The sequence below is a fragment of the Oncorhynchus keta genome, chromosome 9, assembly GCF_023373465.1.
Source record: "Oncorhynchus keta strain PuntledgeMale-10-30-2019 chromosome 9, Oket_V2, whole genome shotgun sequence".
Taxonomy (NCBI): Eukaryota; Metazoa; Chordata; class Actinopteri; order Salmoniformes; family Salmonidae; genus Oncorhynchus; species Oncorhynchus keta.
In genome coordinates, this window is record NC_068429.1 from 35,177,869 (window position 1) to 35,204,679 (window position 26,811).

A 26,811-nucleotide genomic window follows, 5' to 3' on the forward strand; every position below is an offset into this window, starting at 1 on the left:
CTCTACCATAAGCTGCTTCCAACGTCGTTTGAGAATTTGGCAGTATGTCCAACCAGCCTCACAACCCCAGACCACGTGTAACCACACCACCCCAGGACCTTCACATCCAGTTTCCTAACCTGTGGGATCATCTGAGACCAGCCACCCGGACAGCTGATAAAACTGAGGAGTATTTATGTCTGTAATAAAGCCCTTTTGTGGGGACAAACGTAATTCTCCCCAGTGGGTGAGCCTGGCTCCCAAGTGGGTGGACCTATGCCCTGCCAGTCCCAAACATGGCTGCACCCCTGCCCAGTCATGTGAAATCTATAGATTATAATATATAATAATAATGTATGCCATTTAGCAGACGCTTTTATCCAAAGCGACTTACAGTCATGTGTGCATACATTCTACGTATGGGTGGTCCCGGGAATCGAACCCACTACCCTGACGTTACAAGCGCCATGCTCTACCAACTGAGCTACAGAAGGGCCTAATACATTTATTTCAATTGACTGATTACCTTGTGTTGCATTTATATTTCTGTTCAGTATAGTTGACTCTGTACACTCAGTGCTGGCTATGGCAAACTCTTTTACAACAGAAAGGGGTCCAAATTAATGTGTTAAAGCCTTCCCTGGGGCTGAACATGGCTCCGTATGTAACTGTGTGTTTGCTGAGCATAGGTACCTGAAGTCCTCAGAGCCAGCAGAGCAGATGTACTGGTCCAGGTAGTTCCACTTGTACTCCTCCAGTCTCTCGTGACCAAACTCCACCCAGCAGGACAGGAAGTGGGCGTCAGAGTGAGGGGGACACAGACTGTAGGTGTACTGGATCTGGGCCGACTCATACGGGTACCTGACACACACACACACACTCTACAGGTGAGTGACATGCAAACAGTACAGTCTGATGATTATCTGGGAGTATGGATCTAATGTAATGCTGGAGACTTACTTCGGAAGGTAGCGGGTAACAGTGATGATTTTATCCTTCAGGCAGACTTTATGGAAGGTACGGCCCATACTGAGCCAGTACAGACTCTCCTCCTCTTCTGGCCTGCGCCGAGAGACCAGCCCTGAGAAGGAGGAAGAGAGAGACAGAGGGTACATGACTGCACTTGGTCCTTACTGTAATTTACCAAATTATTAAATTATGCAAGTCAATATGTCGTATAACAGACTCATTAGCCTCTCTAAGTTAACAGTGTCAGTCAGTAGCTAACTGTGACTGTGGTGTTATTAGGTAACTGTGTCAGAGCTGAGCCACACGCCAGGACAGAGACAGTATAGAACACCTCTGGTGTAGAGTGGGCTACTGCTGAGGGGCGGGGCCACGGCAGGCTGGGGTTTCCTTTTGTTAGGTTGGACAATGATCTGGTAGCCCTGCATCAGCCGCTGACAGATAAACTCCTCAAACACCTGAGGGGCACTCATCACCGGGGCCTCATCATCCCGCCTGAGACAGAGAGAGACAGGGTGAGAGGGGTGGAGCATCTGAAACAGCTGCATGTACCTGTTGATCAATTAGATGCTATATATTTCTCAGTAGACCATGCAGTCAGTCAGTGTTGCAGTAGTCATTTTGTATACTACGTGAGGTGTGTGTGTGTACTCCCCGTGTTAGATTTTCTACCCCTCCAGGTTAGTGTATGGCAGCATGTTGTACCAGCCCTCAGTGTAGTCGTTCTACAGCGTGTCTGTGTGTATTTTTGGTTTTACTATCCTTGTTTTGACCAGTATAAAATTTGAACAAGTGGGGACATTTCACTAGTCCCCACAAGGAAAAGGCTATTTTAGGATTAGGGTTCCAATTAGGCTTACAGTTAGGGGATAGGTTTGGGGTTAGGGAAAATAGGATTTTGAATGGAAATCAATTGTTTGGCTCCCACAAGGATAGTAAAACAAACATGTTTCCTGTACCTCTCCAGGTCAGTGTGTGGCAGCAGGTCGTAGCAGCCCTCAGTGTAGTCGTTCTGCAGGGTCTGCCATTCAGGGAAGTAGTCAGTGGTGAGAGGCAAACAGGCGGGTGTGGTCAGAGACTTCCAGTCTACCCCCACCGTGCAACAGAAGCTAGGCACTGTCGGGGGGGCAGACAGCAGCAGGGCTTCAGGGGAACCCCCGCCACACACACGGAGCCAACCAGACAAAAATACCATACATACATACATACATACATACATACATACATACATACATACATACATACACAAACAAGTGCCCCGTGGAAAACACACATACCACCCAACAGGATGCATTTTGTGGATGAGGAGGAGGTAAGGAAATAGGAAAAGGACAAGCAAAAGAGAGAAATACATTTGGAATGAAAGGAAGGTGTGCAGAGGTGGTTGATAAAGTAGGAGGGGAAAGTGTGGAACAAAGATACAGGTTGGAATGATAAAAAGAGTGGCGCGGGAAAAACACAGCCAATGACAGACAGAAACAAACAAAAATAAAAAGTAGAGAAAGAGAGAGAGAGAAAAGAGGGGGAAGGAAAAAAAGAGCAGAGGGTTATTCTCATTGCCTTCATTACACCTGATGATGATGATTCCAGTGTCACTGACAGAAGTGGAGCTCTGATCAACACATGCAGGAGATTGAGGCTCTGTGACAATCGACCTGGCAATCTGTGATGATGTGATAAGCATGTGATAAGCAGTGATCTCATCAGCAGTGTGATTACAACATGCACGCATATATGGCTCACACACACACACACACACACACACACACACACGTGTTATATATACACACACAGTACATGCAAAACAAACACACTACACATGCCACAGAAAAATGGACAGAAACTCATGCGTTTACATTTTAGTCATTTAGCAGACGCTCTTATCCAGAGCGATTAGGGTTAAGTGCCTTGCTCAAGGGCACAGACTTATTTGTCACCTAGTCAGCTCGGGGACTCGAACCTTTCGGTTACTGGTCCAACGCTCTTAACCGCTAGGCCACCGGCCACCCATGCAGACAGTCAGGAGTCACACACACACACAAATACCTGGAAGAGGCTAATTAAGCACATACACTTGAGAGCAGAGACTCTAATATTATTATGTATGATAGAGTAAAAGATAGGAGATACATTGAGGAGAGAGGTGTAAAAGCCTGAGGGAGAAAATGGAGAAAGAGCTAGAGAAGCTGGAAGATAAAGAACGGAAGTGAGAGATACTCAGAGGTAGAGAGAAGGACGTTAGAGAGAGGGGGGGTAAATGCATGACCCAAAAACGTGTGACCCTTTATGAACCCTAGTCTTTCCCTCACAGACAGACACCAAACGGAGGATTCAGCCAATCAGGGGTTCAGCTGAATAAGCTCTCATTTCATCATGTGAGGGCTTATTCCAATTATCAGTTCGGCTGTCAGGCAATATTCACAACCAAACTGATAGGATATTGTGTACATGACGTGTGTGACTGTGTCAAGTGTGTCTGTGTAGTGAGTGTGTTTTCTTTCTTAGGGCAGCACAGACTCACTTGGATCCGGACTGCCAGAGGAAAAGTCCTCCAAGGAGGAGCCACGGTTTACCGGTGTTCCTGCACAAACATTGTCAGCATTAAAACCAACAGCGTGACCATCAACCATACAACATTAAGAGAAAAGATAGTTGGCAGGGTTTGTGTGTGATGTATACAATGCTTATATAGTGAGTCAGATGCACTAGTGTGTGTGTGTGTGTGTGTGTGTGTGTGTGTGTGTGTGTGTGTGTGTGTGTGTGTGTGTGTGTACCAGTGCTGTTGCTGCTGGCTGGGCTGCCATGAGTATACTCCTCCATCCCTCCGCTGGAGTACAGCCCATTTTCTCCTGCCTGTCGTCTCTCTGAGGCTGTCCGTCTGAACACACAGTCCACAGGGGGGGGATAATCAATAGACAACTATAATTACATTTAAAGAAAGAGGCATGACCTTCCCCCTGGGGCGTGTCTAACCTGCCAGTGGCCTCGTGATAGGCCAGTTCCAGGAGCTCGGCGGAGGTGTGGGCGGGGTCTCTCTGCTCGCTGCCCTGCAATTCAGCCATGTTCTGTCTGGTCTGGTGGTGGATCTGGATGGCCTCTCCTGACGGACCTGGAACACATCCATGACACATTAATTACGTTCCTCGTGAAAGATGTCCTGTACTGGAACGTACGCATTGTACCTGTAGCATCATGACTGCCCTGTGCTTGTGGTACACTGATACTTCTATTTTGTATTTTTGTCTCAAAATGAGCATCAGCCAATTAGAATCGTCAATGTAGTTGGACGTGCTAAAATGCTACATGTTAGCTGTTCCCATTACATAACCTGGCACATTTAGCCCTATGCTAACCTAACCAGGTGGCAGTGATTATTTCCTGTAACAAATTCCACATCAGCCTATCAAAGATCTTAGACTATATATCCACCAACCCAACGGCATTTCTTAAAATTGGTTAACTTGGCCACCAGAGATACTTGAAACCTCCAAATGTGACTTTTGTTTCACTTGGTCGGTCATAAGTGTAGTGTGTCAATATTTCATGATACATCCTTGACTTACAGTGGGGCAAAAAAAGTATTTAGTCAGCCATCAATTGTGCAAGTTCTCCCACTTGAAAATATGAGAGAGGCCTGTAATTTTCATCATAGGTACACTTCAACTATGATAGACAAAATGAAAAAATAAATCCAGAAAATCACATTGAAGGATTTTTAATGAATTTATTTGCAAATTATGGTGGAAAATAAGTATTTGGCCACCTACAAACAAGCAAGATTTCTGGCTCTCACAGACCTGTAACTTCTTCTTTAAGAGGCTCCTCTGTCCTCCACTCATTACCTGTATTAATGTCACCTGTTTGAACTTGTTATCAGTATAAAAAAGACACCTGTCCACAACCTCAAACAGTCACACTCCAAACTCCACTATGGCCAAGACCAAAGAGATGTCAAAGGACACCAGAAACAAAATTGTAGACCTGCACCAGGCTGGGAAGACTGAATCTGCAATAGGTAAGCAGCTTGGTTTGAAGAAATCAACTGTGGGAGCAATTATTAGGAAATTAAAGACATACAAGACCACTGATAATCTCCCTCGATCTGGGGCTCCATGCAAGATCTCACCCCGTGGGGTCAAAATGATCACAAGAACGGTGAGCAAAAATCCCAGAACCACATGGGGGGACCTAGTGAATGACCTGCAGAGAGCTGGGACCAAAGTAACAAAGCCTACCATCAGTAACACACTACGCCGCCAGGGACTCAAATCCTGCAGTGCCAGACGTGTCCCCCTGCTTAAGCCAGTACATGTCCAGGCCCGTCTAAAGTTTGCTAGAGAGCATTTGGATGATCCAGAAGAAGATTGGGAGAATGTCATATGGTCAGATGAAACCAAAATAAACTCAACTCGTCGTGTTTGGAGGACAAAGAATGCTGAGTTGCATCCAAAGAACACCATACCTACTGTGAAGCATGGGGGTGGAGACATCATGCTTTGGGGCTGTTTTTCTGCAAAGGGAACAGGACCACTGATCCGTGTAAAGGAAAGAATGAATGGGGCCATGTATCGTGAGAATTGGAGTGAAAACCTCCTTCGATCAGCAAGGGCATTGAAGATGAAACGTGGCTGGGTCTTTCAGCATGACAATGATCCCAAACACACCACCCGGGCAACGAAGGAGTGGCTTCGTAAGAAGCATTTCAAGGTCCTGGAGTGGCCTAGCCAGTCTCCAGATCTCAACCACATATAAAATCTTTGGAGGGAGTTGAAAGTCTGTGTTGCCCAGCAACAGCCCCAAAACATCACTGCTCTAGAGGAGATCTGCATGGAGGAATGGGCCAAAATACCAGCAACAGTGTGTGAAAACCGTGAAGACTTACAGAAAACGTTTGACCTCTGTCATTGCCAACAAATGGTATATAACAAAGTATTGAGATAAGTATTTGGTCAATAACAAAAGTTTATTTTCCACCATAATTTGCAAATAAATTCATTAAAAATCCTACAATGTGATTTTCTGGAATTTTTTCCTCATTTTGGCTGTCATAGTTGAAGTGTACCTATGATGAAAATTACAGGCCTCATCTTTTTAAGTGGGAGAAGTTGCACAATTGGTGGCTGACTAAATACATTTTTGCCCCACTGTAGATACTAACGTTAGAATTAAATTTTACATTTTTAAATGACAAAACCCCACGTTTTTCCTTATCCGTTTTACAAACATTTATATGCTTTTACGGGGGGAAAAAATCAAGGTGGTCTATACCACATTTGAGTTTATCGTCCATCAAAGAGCCTCATGGTCTTGTCAAATAGCTGTCATGTACCTCCACTACAATCGCTGCCAGGTGGCATACGCCGCTAAACAGTGAATTTGCAGGGTACAGTAACCGTGGGTTCGAGGCTCCCTCACATCCAAGCTTTTTTGTTAAAGGACAAAACATTTCACTGCTGGTCCTCGATGCTCGATTCAAATAATGCACTTGATTATTAGCAGAGCTTGTCTACAAGACTGAAGAAAGATACAGCTCCTTATTAAATGTATTCTTAATCTTCATTTTCAATGTGTTGGATGCACTTCCCTTCGCAACACACAATAAATGTAATTCTACATTTCAAAGGAAAAACATACCGTCTCTCACCCGGGATTCGAACTTGCCGCAAACAGCTAAAATGACCAGGAGACAGGCTCGCTACACTGTGAGCTAATCATCCAGTTGACATTTTGCGTGTTTGATTAGCAGATGTTGCCGTTTGACCTCTGTTAAGGACACTCTTATGACAAAAATTATATCACGTCCAACTACTCCACTGGATGTCATAAGGTGAATGCACCAATTTGTAAGTCGCTCTGGATAAGAGCGTCTGCTAAATGACTTAAATGTAAATGTAAATGTACGTCAACATTTGTAATTGGTCGAGGCAGAATTACAGAAAACAATCATGCCCAGCTGGTGTTGTCAGAACAGAGCTAAGTGTGCCATGTTATTTTAAGGGAAAAGCTAACATTCAGCGTTCTATCACGAGAACTACGTGAAAGATTTTAATTGGCTGATGCGGATTCTGAGACACAGAAAAAGTTTCAACGAGCAGGTTTCAGTCTGTGTTTAATTCTAAGTGGATGATGGTGTGTGTGTGTGTGTTTGTGTCCTCACCCACAGGGAAGGTGTGCATCCAGCGCCTGCGGTTGGAGGTGAGCTTCATGGGCATGCGTGAGGGGGCAAAGGGGTTAATGAGGGCCCTCTGAGGGGTGTAGCCCCCTGGGCGCACATGGAGGGTGGACTCAGCACTCCCCACCGTGAACCTCCCTGGAGCACTGGAGTCCCGCTGAGATTCCATCATCTTCTCCAACAACTCTGAGAGAGAGAGACAGACACAGAGAGACAGACAGAGACATTAGCACAGTTGAAATAAACACTTATGGCTACTCAGCACATGAATCGATACCACACCCTCACGATTAAACATCACACTAATCACTCATACAAGGGGTTTATTCCTGGTACCTCTGGTGCTGGTGTAGCCCAGGGAGCTGCTGACCTCTCCGTACTGGGCTGGGGGCAGACGGGGGATCAGCAGGATGTTGGACACCCTGCCCAGGCTGTCATCAGAGGCCAGGCTCCGCTGCTCGTCAGGCCCACAAGAGCGGACAGGGGGGGACACACCGCCCCCTAGAACCCCACTCACATCCGCAGACCCCCAGCTTCTCCTTCCACTCACTTCCCTCTCTCGGACCACCCTAGAAGACCGTCACACTGAGTTACTCCTATCCTTACTCTTAACTCTATTTATTGGAAGTGTGCAATAAATGTGTGGCTGTGTTTGAGCGGCACCTGAAGTTGGTGCTCCTCTGGGCTCGGGACGGCCCGGGGAGTCTGAACACCTGTGCATCATGGGCATCGTAGTCCACCTGGATGGGAAGGCTGTTCTCGTCCTTCGGAGCCCCAAGAGCTGAGAGGCAATGAAGAAGAGGCACAGTTTGTTAGAGAAGAAAAGAGAATGATAGTTCATCGTAGGGGGGTTTAATCAATAAACACATCCTCTCTTACTGTGCTCTTTGTTGTTCTTGAATTTTTCTGCATGGAGCTAAAAGTAAACAAATGGAGAAAATAAATGACAGGTGAGCTGTAAGCCAAATTCAAAATATTGTCTGCATCTGGATTAGGTCTATATATGTACCTTGCGTCCTGCCAGCTTGATGCGAGGAGTGAAGCAGCTGCAGGAGTTCTGGCTTTTGGATGTGTAAAAGCTGTGGTCATGGTAACAGAAAGAGATAACATTAGAAAAACATCCCTTCCTTCCTCTAAAACCCATTCATTTCTTCACCAGGAATATTCAACAGTCTCCCATCCTGAAATATATTAACCTCGCTTATCCATATTACCCTTCCTCTGTCCTCCTCCATCTCTATCCAGAAGCTGTGTCTGTCTGGTCTTACCTGTGGTTGATCCAGTGGGGCAGGTTGTAGTCATCACCCAGTCGTGAGTCTCCAGGCACTGTCCTGTTGTGCAGCTTGTCAACATCACAGGGAAAATACAGTAATAATCCAATACAAAGACGGTGACATATAGTAGAAAATCATACCTCAGAAAACGGTAGCAATAACAGACATTCTGTATCTGCACATCAAACCCGGGAAGAAAATAGTTATATTTTATAGTTTATTTGAAAATACCAACTCTTCAAATACTCAAAGTCAAATATAATTTATATACAGTTTCAACTAAAAGGCAGCTATTTTCTTTGATATTCAAATACAGGTCTCAGAAAACCAAATAATATTTTAAGCTATTTGAAAATATGAAAGTTATTTGAAAACTACAACAGTTAGTTGAATTAGTCTGAATATAATAAAACACATGGTTCGGATGGCTCATAGATATTAATATAGCCTATAGGCTAGAATTAAATACATGGAGGACATGGAATCACCTCAACATTAGAGTAGACCATTTTAGCAGCTTCAAAATGATTGACAAAAGTAAATTAGTAAGGTAATACAGTAACACTTGACATCAAGTTCTTATACATGTGTAGTAACTTAGTGATTATTAAAAAAATCGAAGTTGTTATATAGGACTTTGGAAACTGCTTTATAATAATGGAGTTATTACATAATTGGAATAAGGAACAGTAACTATGCCTTGTGTACAGTAGTTACAAAACTCAGCTCCTTGCAATGCAATTCAAATGCATTGACCAAAGTATTATGTATGCTAATAAAATGTTGCTCAAAACGTAATGAGATTTTTATTAAAACAGGCACAAGGACAGTTAAATGTTAATGAGAATGCTAAAAGTAACAAAATATGGCTATTATGTTTTGAAAGGAAACTCAATATCCCAAAACTGCCTTCTGCTTATTTTTTTTTAAAAGTAGTCACTTTCTGAGATCTGTATTTAAATCGTTTTAAAAAGTAGTCATTTTTGAGGATCTGTTTTCAAATAGATGAGGTCACCGCCAAAGTAACTTTTTGTTCCCCTTCCACAAAGCCGTTAAAACAGGTCTGCTGCACATCGACTCGAGTCCAAATCATTTGGTCATAATGAGGATTGAGGCATTTCCAGGGTTTCAAGAAAAAAATGTATCCATGACTGAAACGTAAGTCCAACTCAGGCAAACTTTTTGGCTCGAGGGCAACATTGGGAGGGTCGCACAGATTTTTTTACAACAGATTTCTTTGTCAGAATTGATTTGCGGGCCAGAAAAATGGCAATTATTTGAAAACATATAGGGCCATTATAATTTCTCCAAACTTTCTAGTTTTAGATGTTCAAGTGTGGCTGGAGCTTTAAAAATAAATAATAATAATAATAATAATAATAGAAAATACAATTGTTTACTAAAACCCTCATGCGTCATCCATATTACAGAAATCCGTTGGAGTGATGGAGAACTTTAACCTCTGAGCTTATATTTGGGTTCAGTCCATCTCACCTTAAATAGAGGCACTGCATGAAGTGGCTGCTCTCCCATACACACCAAGTCTACACCGATACCTGGCAAAGGAAAACAAATGTCAGAAAAATCACTTTAGTCCTATCACCTAATAGCAAATAATTTATGAGCATCAACAATGTAAAGTGCTTTCGGAAAGTATTCAGACCCCTTGACTCATTCCACATTTAGTTAGGTTACAGCCTTGTTCTAAAATTGATTACATGTTTTTTCTTTTATTAATATACATCCAATATCCCATAATGACAAAGCAAAAGCAGGTTTTTATACATTCACAAATTTATTTTAAAAAATTTAAAAAACTGAAATATCACATTTACATAAGTAGTCAGACCCTTTACTCAGTACTTTGTGGAAGCACCTTTGGCATCAATTACAGCAACGAATCTTCTTGGGTATGACGCTACAAGCCAGGCACACCTTTATTTGGGGAGTTTCTCCCATTCTTCGCTGCAGACCCTCTCAAGCTCTGTCAGGTTGGTTGGGGAGCATCGCTGCACAGCTATTTTCGGGTCTCTCCAGAGATGTTTGATCAGGTTCAAGTCCGGCCACTGGCTGGGCCACTCAAGGACATTCAGAAACTTGTCCTAAAGCCACTCCTGCATTGTCTTGGCTGTGTGCTTAGGGTCATTGTCCTGTTGGAAGGTGAACCTTCAGCCCATTCTAAGGTCCTGAGCACTCTGGAGCAGGTTTTCAACAAGGATCTCTGTAATTTGCTCCTTTCATCTTTGCCTCGATCCTGACTAGTCTCTAAGTCCCTGCCTCTGAAAAACACCCCCACAGCCTGATACTGCCACCACTATGCTTCACCGTGGGGATGGTGTCAGGTTTCCTCCAGACGTGACGCTTGGCATTCAGGCCAAAGAGTTGAATCTTGGTTTCATCAGACCGGAGAATCTTGTTTCTTATGGTCCGAGAGTCCTTTAGGTGCCTTTTGGCAAATTCCAAGCGGGCTGTCATGTGCCTTTTACTGAGGAGTGGCTTCCGTCTGGCCACTCTACCATAAAGGCCTGATTGGTGGAGGGTTTCAGAGATGGTTGTCCTTCGGGATGGTTCTCCCATCGCCACAGAAGAACTCTGGAGCTCTGTCAGAGTGACCATCGGGTTCATTGTCACCTCCCTGACCAAGGCCCTTCTCCTCTGATTGCACAGTTTAGCCAGCCGGCCAGCTATAGGAAGAATCTTAGTGGTTTAAGAATGATGGAGGCCACTGTGTTCTTGGGAACCTTCAATGCTGCAGAAATGCTTTGGTACCTGAGCCTAGACACAATCCTGTCTCGGAGCTTAGTTTTTGCTCTGACATGCACTGTCAATTGTGGGACCTTATATAGACAGGTGTGTGCCTTCCCAAATCATGTCCAATCAATTAAATTTACCACAGATGGACTCCAATCAAGTTGTAGAAACATCTCAAGGATGATCAATGGAAACAGGATGCACCTGAGCTCAATTTCGAGTAGCATAGCAAAGGGTCTGAATACTTATGTAAATACGTTTGTGTGTTTTTTTTTTCGGCATATAAATTAGCAAAACATTTCAAAACCTGTTTTCACTTTGTCATTATGTGGTATTGTGTGTAGATTGCTGAGGATTAAAATAAGGCTGTAACGTAGCGAAGTGTAGAAAAAGTTAAGGGATCTGAATACTTTCCCGAAGGCACTGCATATGACTGTTCATCCTATTACTGTTGTTATAACTACCTACCATTGTCAATCATGCGCTGCTTGGTTAGGATCATGAGAAGTCGGTCCACTTCAAACACGCCCACCCCCGGGGTGATGACCACAGACATCTGACCGGTGCGGTCAAAGTTGCGGTTGATGTAGTGCTTGTCAAAGACTGTAAAAGGCACAGGACCGTATTTTTTGAAAGGCATAAGGAGACAAGATAATATGTGGCTCAATATGAACACTGAGAATCACACAAAATAATGAGTAGATGACGCACTCACCGTTGAAAGACAGGTTAATGGCCTCAAGGTAATTCCCCTGAGCAGCAGTAGAGTTATGGCCGGAGGGGAAACCAACTATCACAAAAATAACCACATGTACACAAGTAAACATACATAATATGTTAACGTTCAAGTGCCCTGCTCATGACGTTAAATGTACAAAGTTGTGTCTGATTCATTACCCGCTTCTTTTAGCCGCACCAAGACAGGATACTGGATGAAGAGCTTCTTGATGGTGACCAGCAGAGAGGTCCACTCATCACGTCTCTCAGTCTGAGCCACTACCCTACAAAGACACAACACAAGAGAAACACCATGAGTCAGTCAGACCGTTGACAGATGAGGAAAAAAATTCCAACTGGTAACTAAAACTAGAAATAAGTAGACATACAAAAACGGACATTGTGAAAATATAATTGAAATAGACAATGAGGCTGGAAGACAGTAAACCTATAGAAATCTTCATAGAAACGGCCCTCGTGGTCCTGTCTGATGGAACCTCTCAATATCTCAGGAAACTCCTCTACAGAAGATGGGAAGAAAACCAGAACATTTAATCTAATAATAGCTAGCATGTGATATTCCTGATGTCTCATGAAAACAGAAATAAAAGGGCTCACCCAAGGTTTTAGCGTTGTAGAAAGTACGTGAGAAAAGCACCACTGTCACTTCATGGCTGCAATACCTCTCCTGAAAAAGTCAACAAAATCTCACTAGGATAAATACCTTTAGAACTGCATTGTTTAATGCAGGGGTGGGCAATTCCAGTCCTCGGGGGCCTGATTGGTGTCACAGTTTTGCCCCAGTCCCAACTAACACACCCAACTCCAATAATCACCTAACCATGATCTTCAGTTTAAAATGCAATTTTATTAATCAGCTGTGTTTGCTAGGGATGGAGAACAAGTGTGACACCAATCAGGCCCTTGAGGACTGGAGTTGCCCACTCCTGGTTTAATGCCTAGAAATGTGTTGATTAAGTTTAATTAATGGTTTAAGCATTGCAAGTGTAACACAGAACGTAAGTCACAAACCTTCCATTTGGCAAAAAGATCAGACAAAAAACCACTGACTGCTTTCTCAAAGTAGAGATCCCCTGAAAACAAATTAAAACTTTATTTTCCTCCTCATTGACAAACTACAGGGCTCACTGCTCAATGCCAATCTCAGTAAACCACCCACTCAAGACAGAAGAAACACAGCCTCAATCTCACACACTCAACAATACCAACACCTGATAACCTGGGATAGAAGAGAAACTAACCGTAGATATCAAAGTCCCACATTTCACAGCTCATCTGGATGAAGATGTACACCATGGCAGAGGTCGACCTGAACACCACCTGCATTAAACACCACAAATATGAAAGGCACTCTATCGTAGGGAGACTGGAGAACATATTTAGTAACTACATACAGTGTCCTGCAATATCTTAATAGACAGTTACTTTTGAAAGTGACATTGCTTACCCTGGTGTCTTCACTGATGTAGCCACAGGTGACCTTCTCTCCTTTCACCCATAACTCACTGGCCTGGGCTCTGAGGGTAACAGAGACAGGATACAACGTAAGGGACAGTAAGGGACATAATAACATAAAACATATTTACACATGAAATAACATATTTATTATTATTAATATGTTAAGAATGGTATTGCATACCTGATCCCTGCAAATTCCACTTTCTGAGTCACATAAGCGCAGGTACTCACCTAAGATAAATAGAATGTTAATAAAGTTCTAATAGGCACAGATTCAAGAAGTAGGCTACCTTAACAAAACACCAACAGCATATACAGAGGTATTCAAACAGACTCCCTCTCACCAGACTCTTCTTCAGTCGCCACATGTCTCCCCTTCCAATGTATTGGTCTTTGAACGTGAGCTCTACGAGGTCCAGAGTTACATCCTAACACAGAAATCCATATACAGCATGAGCTCGCTTTAAAAATCAGCTTGAATACTGTAATTCAATCAAATACTATTGGAAATATGATTCATAGAAAAAACACCTTTGGATCCACAATGTTTACAACGACATCCTGGTATGCCCGGAGTTTGAAGGCTTGCGCCACAGTCTGGTCCACACTGATTGTCTCTGGAGGAGAGGATGAATGCATTGTATTCAGGCTACAGATTTACTGATGAGCGTTCCTTGTGCATGTCATTTACAATCAAATGGGATATTGATCAGTTCACTAGCTAGGTTCTATAGGGGCTTCCTCTACATCTGGAGGAAATTCATCATGCTTTACCTTTCTGGAGGTCTTCTTTGAGACTCTTCACCTGCAGCAAGAGAGGGCTGTTGGAAAATGAGGAGAATCTATCATAACTTTGGACCAACATATAGACCGAGGCAAAAGATAACTTCTTGGCATGCATCCTCACCTGTATTCATCTGTGGGGTGTGCAATCTCAATTATGTCCCCAAGGGAAACTTGAGGGAACACCTTGGGGTTCACCACAAGCTCATCATCTGTGTATGAGGTGTTATTGTCAACGAAAAAACAGCATTAATTTCACCCAACACATGATAAAACACTGTGAACCGTTTTACATCGTCACTGAAAGGAATTCACTCACCACTGCCTCCAAAGCCTTTCTTGTGCACCACAAGTTTGTATGTTTTATTCTTCATGATGAACAAGCTAAAGAAGGCACACCGAATGCATGTTACCAAGAACACATGTTATATAACCTTTCGGTTACACCCAACTCTATCAATCCGAAGAAACGAGAAGTTTTGTAGACACAAATAACACCCTTTTAGTAATACAGAGCTCCACGCATGGGACACCACTGACTTGACGGTCTCGTGATGGTGGCTAACGTTAGCTGCTACAGCTAACTTGTAACTTGCTAAAAGCTCACATCTACCTGGAAACACAACGTGAGACAATGCACACAAAAGTTGGATGAAGTTCAGACTTGCCTTTACAACGCATTAATATGAAAAATAGGTAAAACGTTATTGAAATTAGACGTGTCGTATATTGTTGTTTTTACTGCACAGCGAGGGTTCAACTTCCTGCAAAACATGGAGTATAACCGCCCACAGATTACAAAGTCATTCAACGATTGGTTTATTGTCAATTCTTGACGCTAGCTGATTGGGTGTTCGCAATACAGCGTACCAAGTGGCACTGGCTACTGGGAGTGCGTTCGTAAATTCACTCCGCCCATCTCGTCCGTCTTTAGAGCACTCTCGTTTTAGTGTGGCAGAGTGTAGAATGATGAATTTACGAACGCTCAACACCGATTGAATAAAAACAGTTGTGCATCTTTTTTGGCATTGTATGCATGTAAGAAAACTGTGGCAAGACATCAGTAGGTTTATAATTGAACACATTTATGAATATTTTACACTATTGTGGAGAGATGTACTGTTTGGATTCTTTACATACAATAGAAATAAGCGGAATCATTTTTATGTAATTAATTTCATTATTCTTTTGGCCAAATTTCATATACACAAATGTAAATTTACAAACAGAAAACCACATTTTCGTATCCTACAAAAAGAAATTGAACTGTATTTTAAGACGGTTAAATGCTCTACTAACAAAAAAGCTGTTAGAATTGTAAGTATATGCATGTCCCTTAAGGTCCTTGTGTAATTGTAATGTGATATTGTACCCCCTAGCTCGATTGTCCATTGTTTGTAATCTATGTATGCTTGTGTTCCCTCGTGTGCTTTATGTATTGATTTGTTGTTAATAAAAAAAAAATTAAAAAATAAAAAATAAATGTTTTTTAAAAACACCGATTGAATACGACCGGTGTCGGTAAACGTCATTAAATTGTTGCAGCACAGTTATAGTCACCAACTCTCTGGATAACATGAAACAGCCTAAACCACTTCTGCACGGGAGAGTAAAATGGTCAGAGTGAATTATTCTCTCATTTGTGTCTTGAAGTAGCTAGCAAGCTAGCCGATGTTAGTTTGGTTGCTTGACTGCCATTGTGAGGTTAGAACGCTCGGATCAACCTTACTCCTCGACTAGTGTCCAGTATGCGCTCTGAATGCTCTGGATTTACCAACATACAATCTGACAACTCTCTGGATTTACGAACACCCGCTCTCTGGCACTCCATAATGAATTTACTAGCACACTGTTGGTGTGCTTAATTTTAATTCCCGTGCACTTTAGCACAGATTATTTATATTAACCACATACTCTAGTGTTCGCTCTAACAATGGAAATACGTTTCTTCAACAATGGAAGGCAGTATGGAGGAGGCAAGACCATTCTAGACAATGTGAGGACAGATACTCGTGTGCAAAACTGTTTCCACTAATTACCACAGCCAAAAGTTATGCTTGGCTATATCGTAAATATTTATGGAAACACAAAATCACATTTTTTATTTTAATTCAAGGTTAGGGGCAGGCATAAGTTTACCAGTGTGGTTAAGGTTATGTTTAAAATCATATTTTAAGAAGAGAAACTATAGAAATAGGCGGGAGTTATGACTTTGTGGCTGTGATAACCAATGACGAGATGGCACAACTCCTATATAACGTGTTTTTTCGTCTTATATCAATACGCTCGTAACAACCTAATCATTAGGAAACTTCTATTTGGTCAAATAAGCCACAAGTAGCAAATAAGCCATTCATTTTTTTGTTAACCAAATTCGACACTCTCTCATAGACCATAAAAAAACGCCACAATTACGCCACTTTCTGGAGAAGACAGATTTTGGACAGTTATCGCTTTCACTTCCTCTGTGACTCTAGTCTCCATTGGCCATGGATGGGTACTCAATTTACTGTTACGAGGTAGAATAGTAGAATACACAATATGTAATTTTGAAATTTGTTTGTGCGTCAACAGTTTTTCTCTTGTCAGTCACTGATAGTCACTCAATTAGCCCATGGCAGCTAAACATTTATAGATTGGTAAATTAGCCAGCTATCTAAAATTGTAGTAATCAAGGTCGAATTAGAGCCCCCATTGATTTGTTAGTCAGTTTCACTCTCTCCACCCTATGGCATAATATGTAGAATAGCAGGAAATTTGCTGTAAAACTGCATATTTCCTCTCTGCCCCATGGCAAATGAGTATAATTGCACTAAATTAAACATACAACTTCAAAATGTGCATGAAATTAGTTATAAAGTTGCTAAATCTTCTCTCCGCCCCATGGCAAAATGTGTGGAACTGCAGCAAAATAGCTTTAAAACAGCAACATCTTCTCCACACCCCATGGCAAAAGTGTAGAATTTACACAACATTTTTTTAGATCTATCTGGGGGGCAACTACGGCCCCTCGTGATGACTTCAGATCATTTGTGGCCCCCACCAACATCAAAGTTGCCCATCCCTGCCCTGTGCGGACGTGTTTCCTCCAATGGTTGCTTCCTACGACACTGGACGGATACGATTATGCCCAACCGCGGGACACCGGTCTATGGCCCATTACGTCAGCGGGCGAAAGCAGGGAGGGAGGAGCGCCCTTCTCAAATTGAACAGTATTATGTGCCTGTCGGCCATTTTGTCAACAAGGCATCATGATTTCATCGTCCAGAAAGATACATCTCTTTTCCATAAAATAAATGTTAGAATTGTCTGACTATTTTTCATTGGGAAGGCAGATAAAGTGTTTTTTTATCAAAAGCAATCCCTTGGGAAAACACAGAACCCTAGTAATTACTACACATGCTTAATTACGTCACTTTTGTTTTGAGCAGACTTCGCCGTGGGCTTTGAGCAGGGCACCTGGCTTAGGTCTGGGAGGCAAGCCCAGTTCAAAATGGAATGCAATCAACATTCATCCGGTGCAAAATCTACCTACATGTGCTCCCGAGATCCCCCCGGGGTGGGGGTTCGATTAATCTCACCCGGGCACCCATGTAGGCATGTTTTCCCCTGGCTGAAAGTTAATGGCATTCGATTTGAAACCGGGGTGCCACCCGAACATGAGCCAGGTGCCGGTGATGTGACATAATTAAGCATGTGTAGTAATGAGCAGGATTCAGTGTTTACTGCTTTCACATGCGAAAGTGATGGCTTTTGATAAAAACGGTTATCTGCCTTTCCAATGAAAACTAGTTTGTAAACTCACATTTATTTTATGGAAAAGAGATGTTATATGTTTCTGGATGATGGCTTTTTGACAACATGATCGAGTGGCGCAGATTACAGTTCCATTTAAGAAGGGCGCTCCTCCCTCCCCGCTTTCTAACCCCCTCACTGGTGGAGTTCAATTGGCATGGCCTGGGTCAGTGGAAATGTCCCTTAAGGACCAATGGAGTGGTCTAAAATGACCCACACCCCACCTACCGGGGCACCAGGCCATGCAAAACGACCCCGATCATTGTTCCAGCCATAAAGATCCTCATTCCTAATTATATGGTTCCAGCATACACTTCTGTTTGGGATTTCTTAGACTAATAGCAGCAGTTTGGGCTCCTGAGTGGCGCAGCAGTCTAAGGGACTGCATCTCAGTGCTAGAGGCGTCACTACAGACCCTGGTTCGATTCCAGGCTGTATCACAACTGGCCATGATTGGGAGTCCCATAGGGCGGTGCACAATTGGCCCAGTGTCGTCCAGTGTTAGTGTTTGGCCGGGGTAGGCCGTCATTGTAAAGAAGAATTTGTTCTTAACTGACTTGCCTAGTTAAATAAAGGTTAAATATATATATATTTTCTAACATAGTGATGTCCTACTATTCTACTAATGAATAAGATATTTAACCTCAAGTAATCATACAATAAAAAGTTTCTAGTGTGACAGGGTAGGAACCATTTTGGGGACCATGCTGTCTTAAGCAATTGTTTTGTGTGTGGTCAAATTTGTTCATAAGGTATGCTTGTTTCTCTGTATCAGTGTTTGTTTATTCAAATTGTACAGAATATGTATCCCTTAACAAGTTATGCCACTGCAGTAATGTCTTGTTTGCAGTTCATTTTTTGCAGAGTACCAGCACCTCAAATGTTCTCCTGCTGGAGCTCCTGTTCCTCTTATAGAATATTAGCAGAAAATTATTATGGAGCTCCTGCAGCTAAATGTAAACAGTACCGGCATCCAAAATGAGTTCCAGCATCTATTTTAGTCCAAGTCAAGCACTGCATATCGCTGTTACAGCTTTGCACAGAAGGAACCTGTGCTTGGCGATACTTTCTTAATTCTCAATTTAGAAGAAATGTGTAACTTATCAATAGTTTATAACTGTCTGTGTCCAGTTGCATGTGGTCCTTCCAAAACAAGAGAAAATTCAGAATGATATTAAATCCACTTTTTGCACAGAGTGATAAGTTCCCTAGCCAATTTAGCTGTCAGACATCTTACATTTCCCAACATCTTTCTTCTTTGATGACGTTTAAGAGTGTTTGGCATCTAATAAATGTTTCATTACTGCCACCTACTAGACTGGAGTATAACTCCCTTATACATTGCTTGAAAAAAACATGGGGAAAAAAAGAAAGAAATCAACAAATACCCTACCATCGACCCTACACTTACTGAAAACCCACCAGCCTACTCCACTATGTCCTTCACAACATCTTTGCAGGAACAGGAAGTTTTCATGCGCTGCGGCCAAGGCCAAATTAAGAAGTAGATGACAGCTCGACCAAAATAAAGATCTACACACATGCAAGAGGCAAAACATGGATTTAATATAATTCTGAATTGTGTCTGCTTTTTGGAGAACCACCTGCAACTGGACACAGACATTTATAAGATACACTTTTCTTTCTGAATGGAGATAGAAGAAAGTATCCCCGAGCACAGGGTTAGTTGAACAGCATCACATATCTTGTTACACAATGTTGTAGCTTATTGAACCTGTCCTCCATTGAGGTGATTCTTTAAGTTCACGCATTTGTATTTCTTGAATTTACTGTTTGTGTAAATGCAGTGGCTAACTGTTCTTTCTTGCTGAATTGTTTTGTCACTGTTTTTGGTCAGTTGTGAACTCGGTCAGTAACTAGCTCTGTAGCACTTTACTAAGTTAGAGTCATCCAGTGAAAGGAACTGAGATATATTTAGATGTCATGAAGACCCATACAAAAATATGAAACTTTATTTTGATTAGGGGTAATGTCATCACCATCCAGCTCTGTCTCTGTGCAGAAACAATTCAGCCTAGGAACGAGGTTAGAAGTAATAACAAAAATACGCAATCAAATTATTGTAAATGTATCTGCAGAATGTTAGGGCTACACAATACATAATGATAATACAGTATATTACATAAACTATCAAACCACTTCTACAAATGAGTCTGAAATGCACCCTAATTTCCAAAATTTGACAAAATACTGAATTCATAAAATACTTTACAATGCATATAATAAAGGTCATTGATGACCGGGTTAAAATCAAGGAAGTTGATACATTACATCCCAAAATGGCAGTACTAAATGATGATTATAAAGGCTGTAGACACGTGTGTGTCCACGTATGAATGATACCAGTGAAGACTGAGAAAAAGAGGCACATGTCAGTCACAGCTCTTTCCACTTTTAAAATCCACTATTTCAATATCTTTCTACACATCTCACTCTCCTTCCTTCTCTTGACTCCTACTTCAAGTCCTCTTCTCTTTTCTCAGCAGCAATTCGTATTCACTGCTCTGGACTGGGGCTCTTCCAGGTTGGCTCTGTCAGATTCTAAAGGGAAAGATACCAAGAACATAAATACAGAGTATTGCAATTTCCAACCTCAATTCAAGTCCATCTGAGAGATGAGCAACTGACAACATATTTATTCCCAAAGCTTTAAATATACATTCACTATTTTCCTCTCTATATATTTCCCTCCACCTACACTCTCTGACCCAAACCCCTCTGTTGTCCTTTGAGTTGTCTCTTACTAATGCTGTCTCCTCCTCCTATTCGAGTGGAGGTGATTCCTTTCTCCGTGTCCTTCAGTACAGAGTCTTCAAAGGCCAGAGATGCCACCCGGAAGAAGAACCCCTGCACGTTCTCCCCTACAGTCACACCGATAGTGAGTGTCATTATCATATCATCAAAATGCTTATTAACAAGACCAGCAGCTGCATTGATTGCACATGGCTCAGACACACTCCATACAGTGAAACAGCTTAACCTCTGATTACACAATAAGCACATTGCACACCTGGAGACCATCTCTACGTAATTATCCTGTGGTCTCTAAAACCACAGCTATTATTGTGTGTATTAGGTCATTGTTGGGGGATTGTTCTTGTTAGATATTACTGCACTATCGGAACTAGAAGCACAAGCATTTCGCTACACTCGCATAAACATCTGCTAATCATGTGTATGTGACCAATAACATTTGATTTGATATGCTATCGTCAACATGAACATCGCAATGAAATCATGGTGTCATGTTATAATAGGGGTTTTTGCTCCGGTCTGTACCTGTCTTGGCCGAAACAGACCAAAACTCAGCTTTCATTTTAGTTGCTATCTTGATGGCGTCTCTCTCAGTCCTCTGGCGCTCCTCTGGAGCCTTGGGCACAGAGAGAAAATATTAATTAATTGTATTTGAAAGCATAGAAAGGAGCCAAAAGACAGAGCTAATGGATATGGTTCTTCATTACGGATGTGGGGGGGAAGCATATTATACACCTATGTGTGCCTATCTACAATATCTATCTGCCAAGAACCATGTCCATGTTTGTGCACTCACAAGTAGGTCACTCTTGGTTCCGACCAGGAAAACAGAACAGGAGCCAGGTTCATTCTCCCTCATGGCCTCATCTAACCACTGCCTGTGAGAGATAGAGATATTTCATTTGAGAGGACATTTTACTTTGATTGTTCTGATTTATCTTTGTGCTCGTTCTTGATTTCATATTATATTAAATAAACCTACCATGAGTGCTCCAAGCTCTTAATGTCTGCCATGTCAAATACTGTGATTATCACTGTAATAGAAACACAGAGGCTTGGATACAGCAACAGTGAACTCCTCAGGGTTTCCCTAGTCTACAATGGCTGCTTTTTACACAGGCAGTAAAAATCTGATCTTTTTTTTTATTTTTACTAATTAGTATTTTGACCAATCATATCAGATTTTTTCAGCGCTGTGAAACTAGTGAAAAAAAGATCAGAATCTGGCTCCCTGTGTAAACGCAGCCAAAGGCATCTCATTGGCTGTCTTTATCTTACCCTGAGCTCCTCTGTAGTATGCTGAAGCGATGCATTTGAATTTTTCCTGGCCAGCTGTGTCCCAGCTATGTAAGAGAAGGAGAAGGGGGGAAAAAATCACCTTCGAATACAAGTAAAGAATCACAAGTTTCTAATAAAATAATAAAGCACATATTCAAACAAACCAGAGCATGACCCTCACTCACATCTGAAGGGAGAATGGAGCTCCTGAGAGCTCAAACCTCTCAATCTCAAAGTCGACTCCTATGGTAGCCTTGTAGTCTCTGTCAAATACATCTTTGCAGAACCTGAAAATGCAGAACAGAATACACAAACATGTTAGAAGGCTGTTTACCACCTAAAAGGAACATGATATAGCAGCCAGGTCGCAAGCCGAATACTTTACCGGTTTATTAGGCAGGTCTTGCCCACATTAAGGTCACCAACAACCACTGCTTTGGACATCTTCAGTCTGTCCCATCTTCAAAGAAAATATTGAACAGCTAAATCCAGTGTTGCTTTTCCAGATAAATCCAATACCAATCAATAAGTGAATCAGCCAGACATTAATCAATCAATACATCTAACCAGGCAACTCACCCCTGATGCCTGTCAGTTCTTTCTTTGCAGGCAGCCTTGGCCTGGGCATCCCAATCCTCCTTAATCTGCAGACAGGCCTGTGGAGTATAACACTGGAAACAACAGTCGCTTCAACGTTAATAACAGACATCACTCTCTGATGTACAATCACACAGAAGCATTTAAATGCATTGTTTGGTATCTGTAATGAAAACAATAATGCAGCACTGATGTTTATTTTGTTATGAGCTTCCATCTGACATACTGAAGGCATTTTTAATGGTGTGTCATGAAAATACCAGCTGTCTACAAAGTCTTGCTGTTCCAGTGATTCCTGCTGACATTACTGTAAAAGCTCTTCTCATATCCAGGCTTGAAAAATGTCACTCAAACTCCCCTGAACTTTTAATTTAATCTACTTTTGAAACGGCACCAGGAGACTGTGGGGGGAAATAGCTAAATCCTTGCGTATTAGGAACACAGTATGTGTGCAACATCCTTTGAAGCTTTTACAGCCCTGGCAATTTACATCTTCACTACTTATTTGACGAGACAATTTAAAATACACAAAATGTTACATCAGGATACATACATCGGGGATACATATACAAAAAAAGTCAAGACATTTGCTTCTATTGTGGTCCTATATTATCTACTCAGAATACTGTCCTGACCAAGGAGAGTTTAGGTGTCACTGCATGCTGTTAGAACGTATGAGTTGGGCCTACTCAGCAACAGCTGACAGAGAGGCTTCATTGGGTACAGTAGGTTACTAGACGACATTAACTTTATTAGTGCTGTTTTCAGAAATAGCCAGCCCTGTGATCACACACACTCAGACAACTGTAAGCCCCTGTGTGGATGTCACACGGTTTCAATAACATCAACCACATACTTTTGACCCCTCCATTCCAACCTGTTTTGAATGACAGCACTTGTGACTTTTAACAAACGGTACACCAGAGCCACTAAAACATTATGATAGGTTTGAGTTGATCCAGATGGCTAGCAGGCTGGTAGCAGGTTGCTGGTGTGTGCTCAGGTACCTTTGGGAACTTGGATATGACCCGGTCTCTGCTCACAGGTGGTGGGAAGTGCATCATCCCGTTCCTCATCTCCTGCATTTTGGTAAGGCTGTGTGGGTGGTCTGCCTGTGAACTAGAATCCTGGCCATGACCAGGGCAATGTACTGATTAGCTATATTAATTCCCATGCCATAAGTGTGCAGGCTCCTGTGAAGGGTGCACCCCCTTCTCTAAAACACTGCAGTATGATGTGTGAATAACCATACTGGAGTGTTTTAGGGAAGGGGATTCACATTCATTATTATGTAGGCCGTGCACAAATTAGGCTTCAGCGGCCTAAGGTTTAAACTCCAGTGTCCATATAATATTTAGATAGCCTACATAAAGCTCTGAAGATGACTCAACGATAACATTTCTCGGATGAACAAAAAAGGGATGTTCAGCGACAGTGATAATTTAAAAAAACACTATGAAGTGTGGAGAATCTAGACTTGTGTGTGCAAGTACTGCGGTGGAAACTAGCTATGATGACTGTTCACTCTTCTATATTCTAGAACACAAAGTGGCTACGCTACAATATAGCAGGACGCAATGCGATGGCAACATTTGGCCAATGAAAGTATCCGCAACATAGTACCGTGTACATTGAAATCAATAATGATGTGTAAACTACTCACGGATTCTTGTCAACTGTTCCGTCGTTGCTGCTAAAAAAAATCGTTCACTTGAATCTCGAGCTGCAAGCATCAGATCTACCCCTCATCTCCATGACAACTACCTTTCAGTGCCCTACGGGGATATTTGTCATGTGATAAAAGCATGGCAGCCAGGCAGAAACGCGTAAATTCAACGGTTGTTAGGCTATTAACATGTCACATGTATCGAGTGGAATGTGGCCATTCTAACAAACATGTTTTGGATGTTCCAGTAGCTGGAATCATGTAGAATTCTAAATGACGTTAGGTCAATGCGGGTATGCTGCTCCTGTGAAAACAAGGGCCGTGTGCAGCTCGCTGCAGTCTATTCCATCTATTCGCATTGATGTGAAATCCTGGCAAGTACACTAAAGAAACTGAAGTATGTGTTTGATTTTGTTGCTAGTATTATGCACTTCCTGTAGTAAGAATAATGGTCTATCTCTTTCTCCCCCCTCTTCTCTCGTCAGCATGTTTGAACACACAAGCTCTCAAAACGACACAGAGCACAAATGTAATTGATCGTTTTAGACCTCCAGGTGACTGCAGATGAAACTGTCTGTGAGAAGGCAGTTAATAAGACCAATCATTGAAATGATCCATAGCTCTGAGAGGTTTAATTTCCCTCTCTCATTAAGAATGTATTGGCTCATCAGCTGGAAGAGTCTCATGGGGAGACATGTAGAGGCCACTCACTGCTAAGCACTTTTTCTAAGTGGGCACAGGTAGGCAATTATCTGGCTGGTGGGGGGTGGGCAATGTTACATACATTTATTAAATAATATCCCACCTCTGTTCTCAGACAGGTGTCTTCTCAGTATGCCGTGAACTGCTGCAAGTTCCATTCTCAGCCACTGGGAGGCAGCAGAGGTCTAGATACAGAACTACCCATGCATACTGCTGGCTGTGTCATGCAAAACAGGTTTGATTTTACCCCACTTACTACCTACATTATCTTCCTATCTTATTATTATAAAGGATTGTCCAACTGTCAAGTAGGTCCCAGGCCTGGAGCCTTAACAGGATCTGTGCCAAATTGTTGTCAGTGCCAAGTAATGTCCTCATGTCCACTAACCAAATGCATGTGGGACAATAGCTCCCTTTCACCCAAGGTGTAATTCCATTTCATCACTGATCAATAATGATGGACTGTAAGGCAGTGTATGAGGCTTAATTGCACCCCTCACCTCCCGAACATTAATACTATCCTGTTGCAAGGCCATTTGGGTCTATCAGTGACAGAGACAGGACAGACAGGTGGCAGATAGGCAATTTAGTAGAGGACAATATCACACCGTCTTGAAGATGACTTTTCAATCGACATTCATGTGTCCCCTCTGCTTTTCAGCATAGAACTTAGGCCTGTCATTGTGTTTGTTTCATGCAAATATTGTGTATGTTCAACACCTCTGTTGGCAAATGGCATTTTCAGTCATTTTCTATTTCTACTGCACTTTACTGTGATCATTTGAGCACAGAGCCTTTTGAGGTGTCTGTCATAAGCTGCAAATTGCACAGAAATCTATATAAATCTAGTTGTGATCCCATGGAGTTCCAACAACAAGATACAAAGCATATAAAAGATATGAAGCCATTTGCTTTTCAACACCAGTAGATGCCTTAAGAGCATTTCTGGTGGAAACACAAAGCATGCTCCAGAAACATTGCTCTAGACTCTCAAATGTTATAATTCCCAACCATTTGTGAGTGCAAACCGTGTTTCCATGCGTGGCTGCTCGGTTTGTTCCGCATTGTTTCCACTTTGCCCACCAACAACATTGTGAACATTCATACTATAGATGGTCAGTCTGCTGTGGATACCACCGTGGTTCTTGCCTTTGCAATGGGATCTACTGTAAGACATATTGAGTTTTTTAAAATTATATTTCCTTAATGGATGGATAATATTGAACATTGATGGTCCTGTCTGTCTGTTCTCCATACACTTTCAATTATACACCCATAACCACCTCTCCTATCATCCAGTAACTCAAATGTTTTCTGTAGGGGAGAGTGGGGTAAGTTGAGCCAAACGGGTAAGTTGAGCCCCTCTTGTTTCTAGGAAACCATACCGAAAATTCGTAATTTGACCAAATGTTTAGGAAGAGGCTGTCATTTCATGTAGTCTGTGAAGGAAGAAACCACATGGAAAAAGTGGTAAGCAAGTCAAGGTGGGAAAAAAAAGTCAAATAAGTCAAATACATTTTTTGTGTTGGTCTGTTTAAGCTTCAATATGAGGTCCTGAACCTAGAATGACAGTGCATCCTTGTAGTTGTGTTGGCTAATATAGTCAAAATGTTTGCCTTTGTAAGTTGAGCCAATGGTTGAGCCAATAGCAAGTTGATCAAATTGAAGTGTTTTCTTCTCAGACTTGTTGCTGGGATATGAGGTAACAACAGGGCCTAGCCTATGTTAAAAGTGTAAAAAATAGTACAAAGTCTGTTAGGTGTTAAGTCTGTGTTAAATATGTTTAAAATCCTTAAAAGACAAAAAGCTATTGTGATAGTATTCAATTGTGTTTGGGAAATAAAGATACACATGCTTTAAAAAAGGTTGTGGTAATA

At 42.0% G+C, this 26,811-nt stretch overlaps 2 protein-coding genes across 8 annotated transcripts in view; both read right to left on the reverse strand.

The window, feature by feature from the left end:
* The window catches only part of depdc5 (DEP domain containing 5, GATOR1 subcomplex subunit), a 31,922-nt gene extending 16,997 nt beyond the window's left edge, over window positions 1–14,925 (reverse strand). For 3 of the 6 annotated variants that reach the window (XM_035776158.2, XM_035776157.2, XM_035776154.2), the window contains exons 1-29: window positions 14,790–14,923; window positions 14,441–14,505; window positions 14,246–14,333; window positions 14,113–14,159; window positions 13,870–13,955; window positions 13,683–13,766; window positions 13,520–13,569; window positions 13,328–13,397; window positions 13,122–13,200; window positions 12,892–12,953; window positions 12,478–12,547; window positions 12,308–12,380; window positions 12,040–12,143; window positions 11,858–11,932; window positions 11,611–11,745; window positions 9,886–9,947; window positions 8,386–8,459; window positions 8,127–8,196; window positions 7,997–8,033; window positions 7,781–7,898; window positions 7,454–7,686; window positions 7,103–7,303; window positions 3,919–4,054; window positions 3,720–3,823; window positions 3,467–3,526; window positions 1,905–2,088; window positions 1,280–1,440; window positions 940–1,060; window positions 673–840 (exon numbers count right to left, since the gene is read on the reverse strand). In XM_035776158.2, coding sequence (XP_035632051.1) covers window positions 673–840; window positions 940–1,060; window positions 1,280–1,440; window positions 1,905–2,088; window positions 3,467–3,526; window positions 3,720–3,823; window positions 3,919–4,054; window positions 7,103–7,303; window positions 7,454–7,686; window positions 7,781–7,898; window positions 7,997–8,033; window positions 8,127–8,196; window positions 8,386–8,459; window positions 9,886–9,947; window positions 11,611–11,745; window positions 11,858–11,932; window positions 12,040–12,143; window positions 12,308–12,380; window positions 12,478–12,547; window positions 12,892–12,953; window positions 13,122–13,200; window positions 13,328–13,397; window positions 13,520–13,569; window positions 13,683–13,766; window positions 13,870–13,955; window positions 14,113–14,159; window positions 14,246–14,333; window positions 14,441–14,495 — 2,807 coding nt within the window. In that variant the 5' untranslated portion in view covers window positions 14,496–14,505; window positions 14,790–14,923. The other 3 variants (XM_035776156.2, XM_035776160.2, XM_035776159.2) reach the window with 3 other exon arrangements.
* Window positions 14,926–19,850: 4,925 nt separating this feature from the next.
* rab36 (RAB36, member RAS oncogene family) lies at window positions 19,851–24,379 on the reverse strand. 2 transcript variants are annotated; one of them, XM_035776167.2, is made up of 11 exons: window positions 24,230–24,379; window positions 23,574–23,693; window positions 22,549–22,640; window positions 22,355–22,429; window positions 22,155–22,256; window positions 21,970–22,034; window positions 21,674–21,725; window positions 21,488–21,569; window positions 21,217–21,307; window positions 20,682–20,798; window positions 19,851–20,478 (listed from the first exon to the last, which is right to left on the reverse strand). In XM_035776167.2, exons 2-11 carry the CDS (start codon window positions 23,649–23,651, stop codon window positions 20,417–20,419), a joined length of 816 nt encoding a protein of 271 aa, XP_035632060.1. In that variant the 5' UTR covers window positions 23,652–23,693; window positions 24,230–24,379; the 3' UTR covers window positions 19,851–20,416. The 2 variants fall into 2 exon arrangements, with proteins under 2 accessions (XP_035632060.1, XP_035632061.1); XM_035776168.2 differs by having other exon boundaries at window positions 24,226–24,374.
* Between the last annotated feature and the right edge of the window lie 2,432 nt (window positions 24,380–26,811).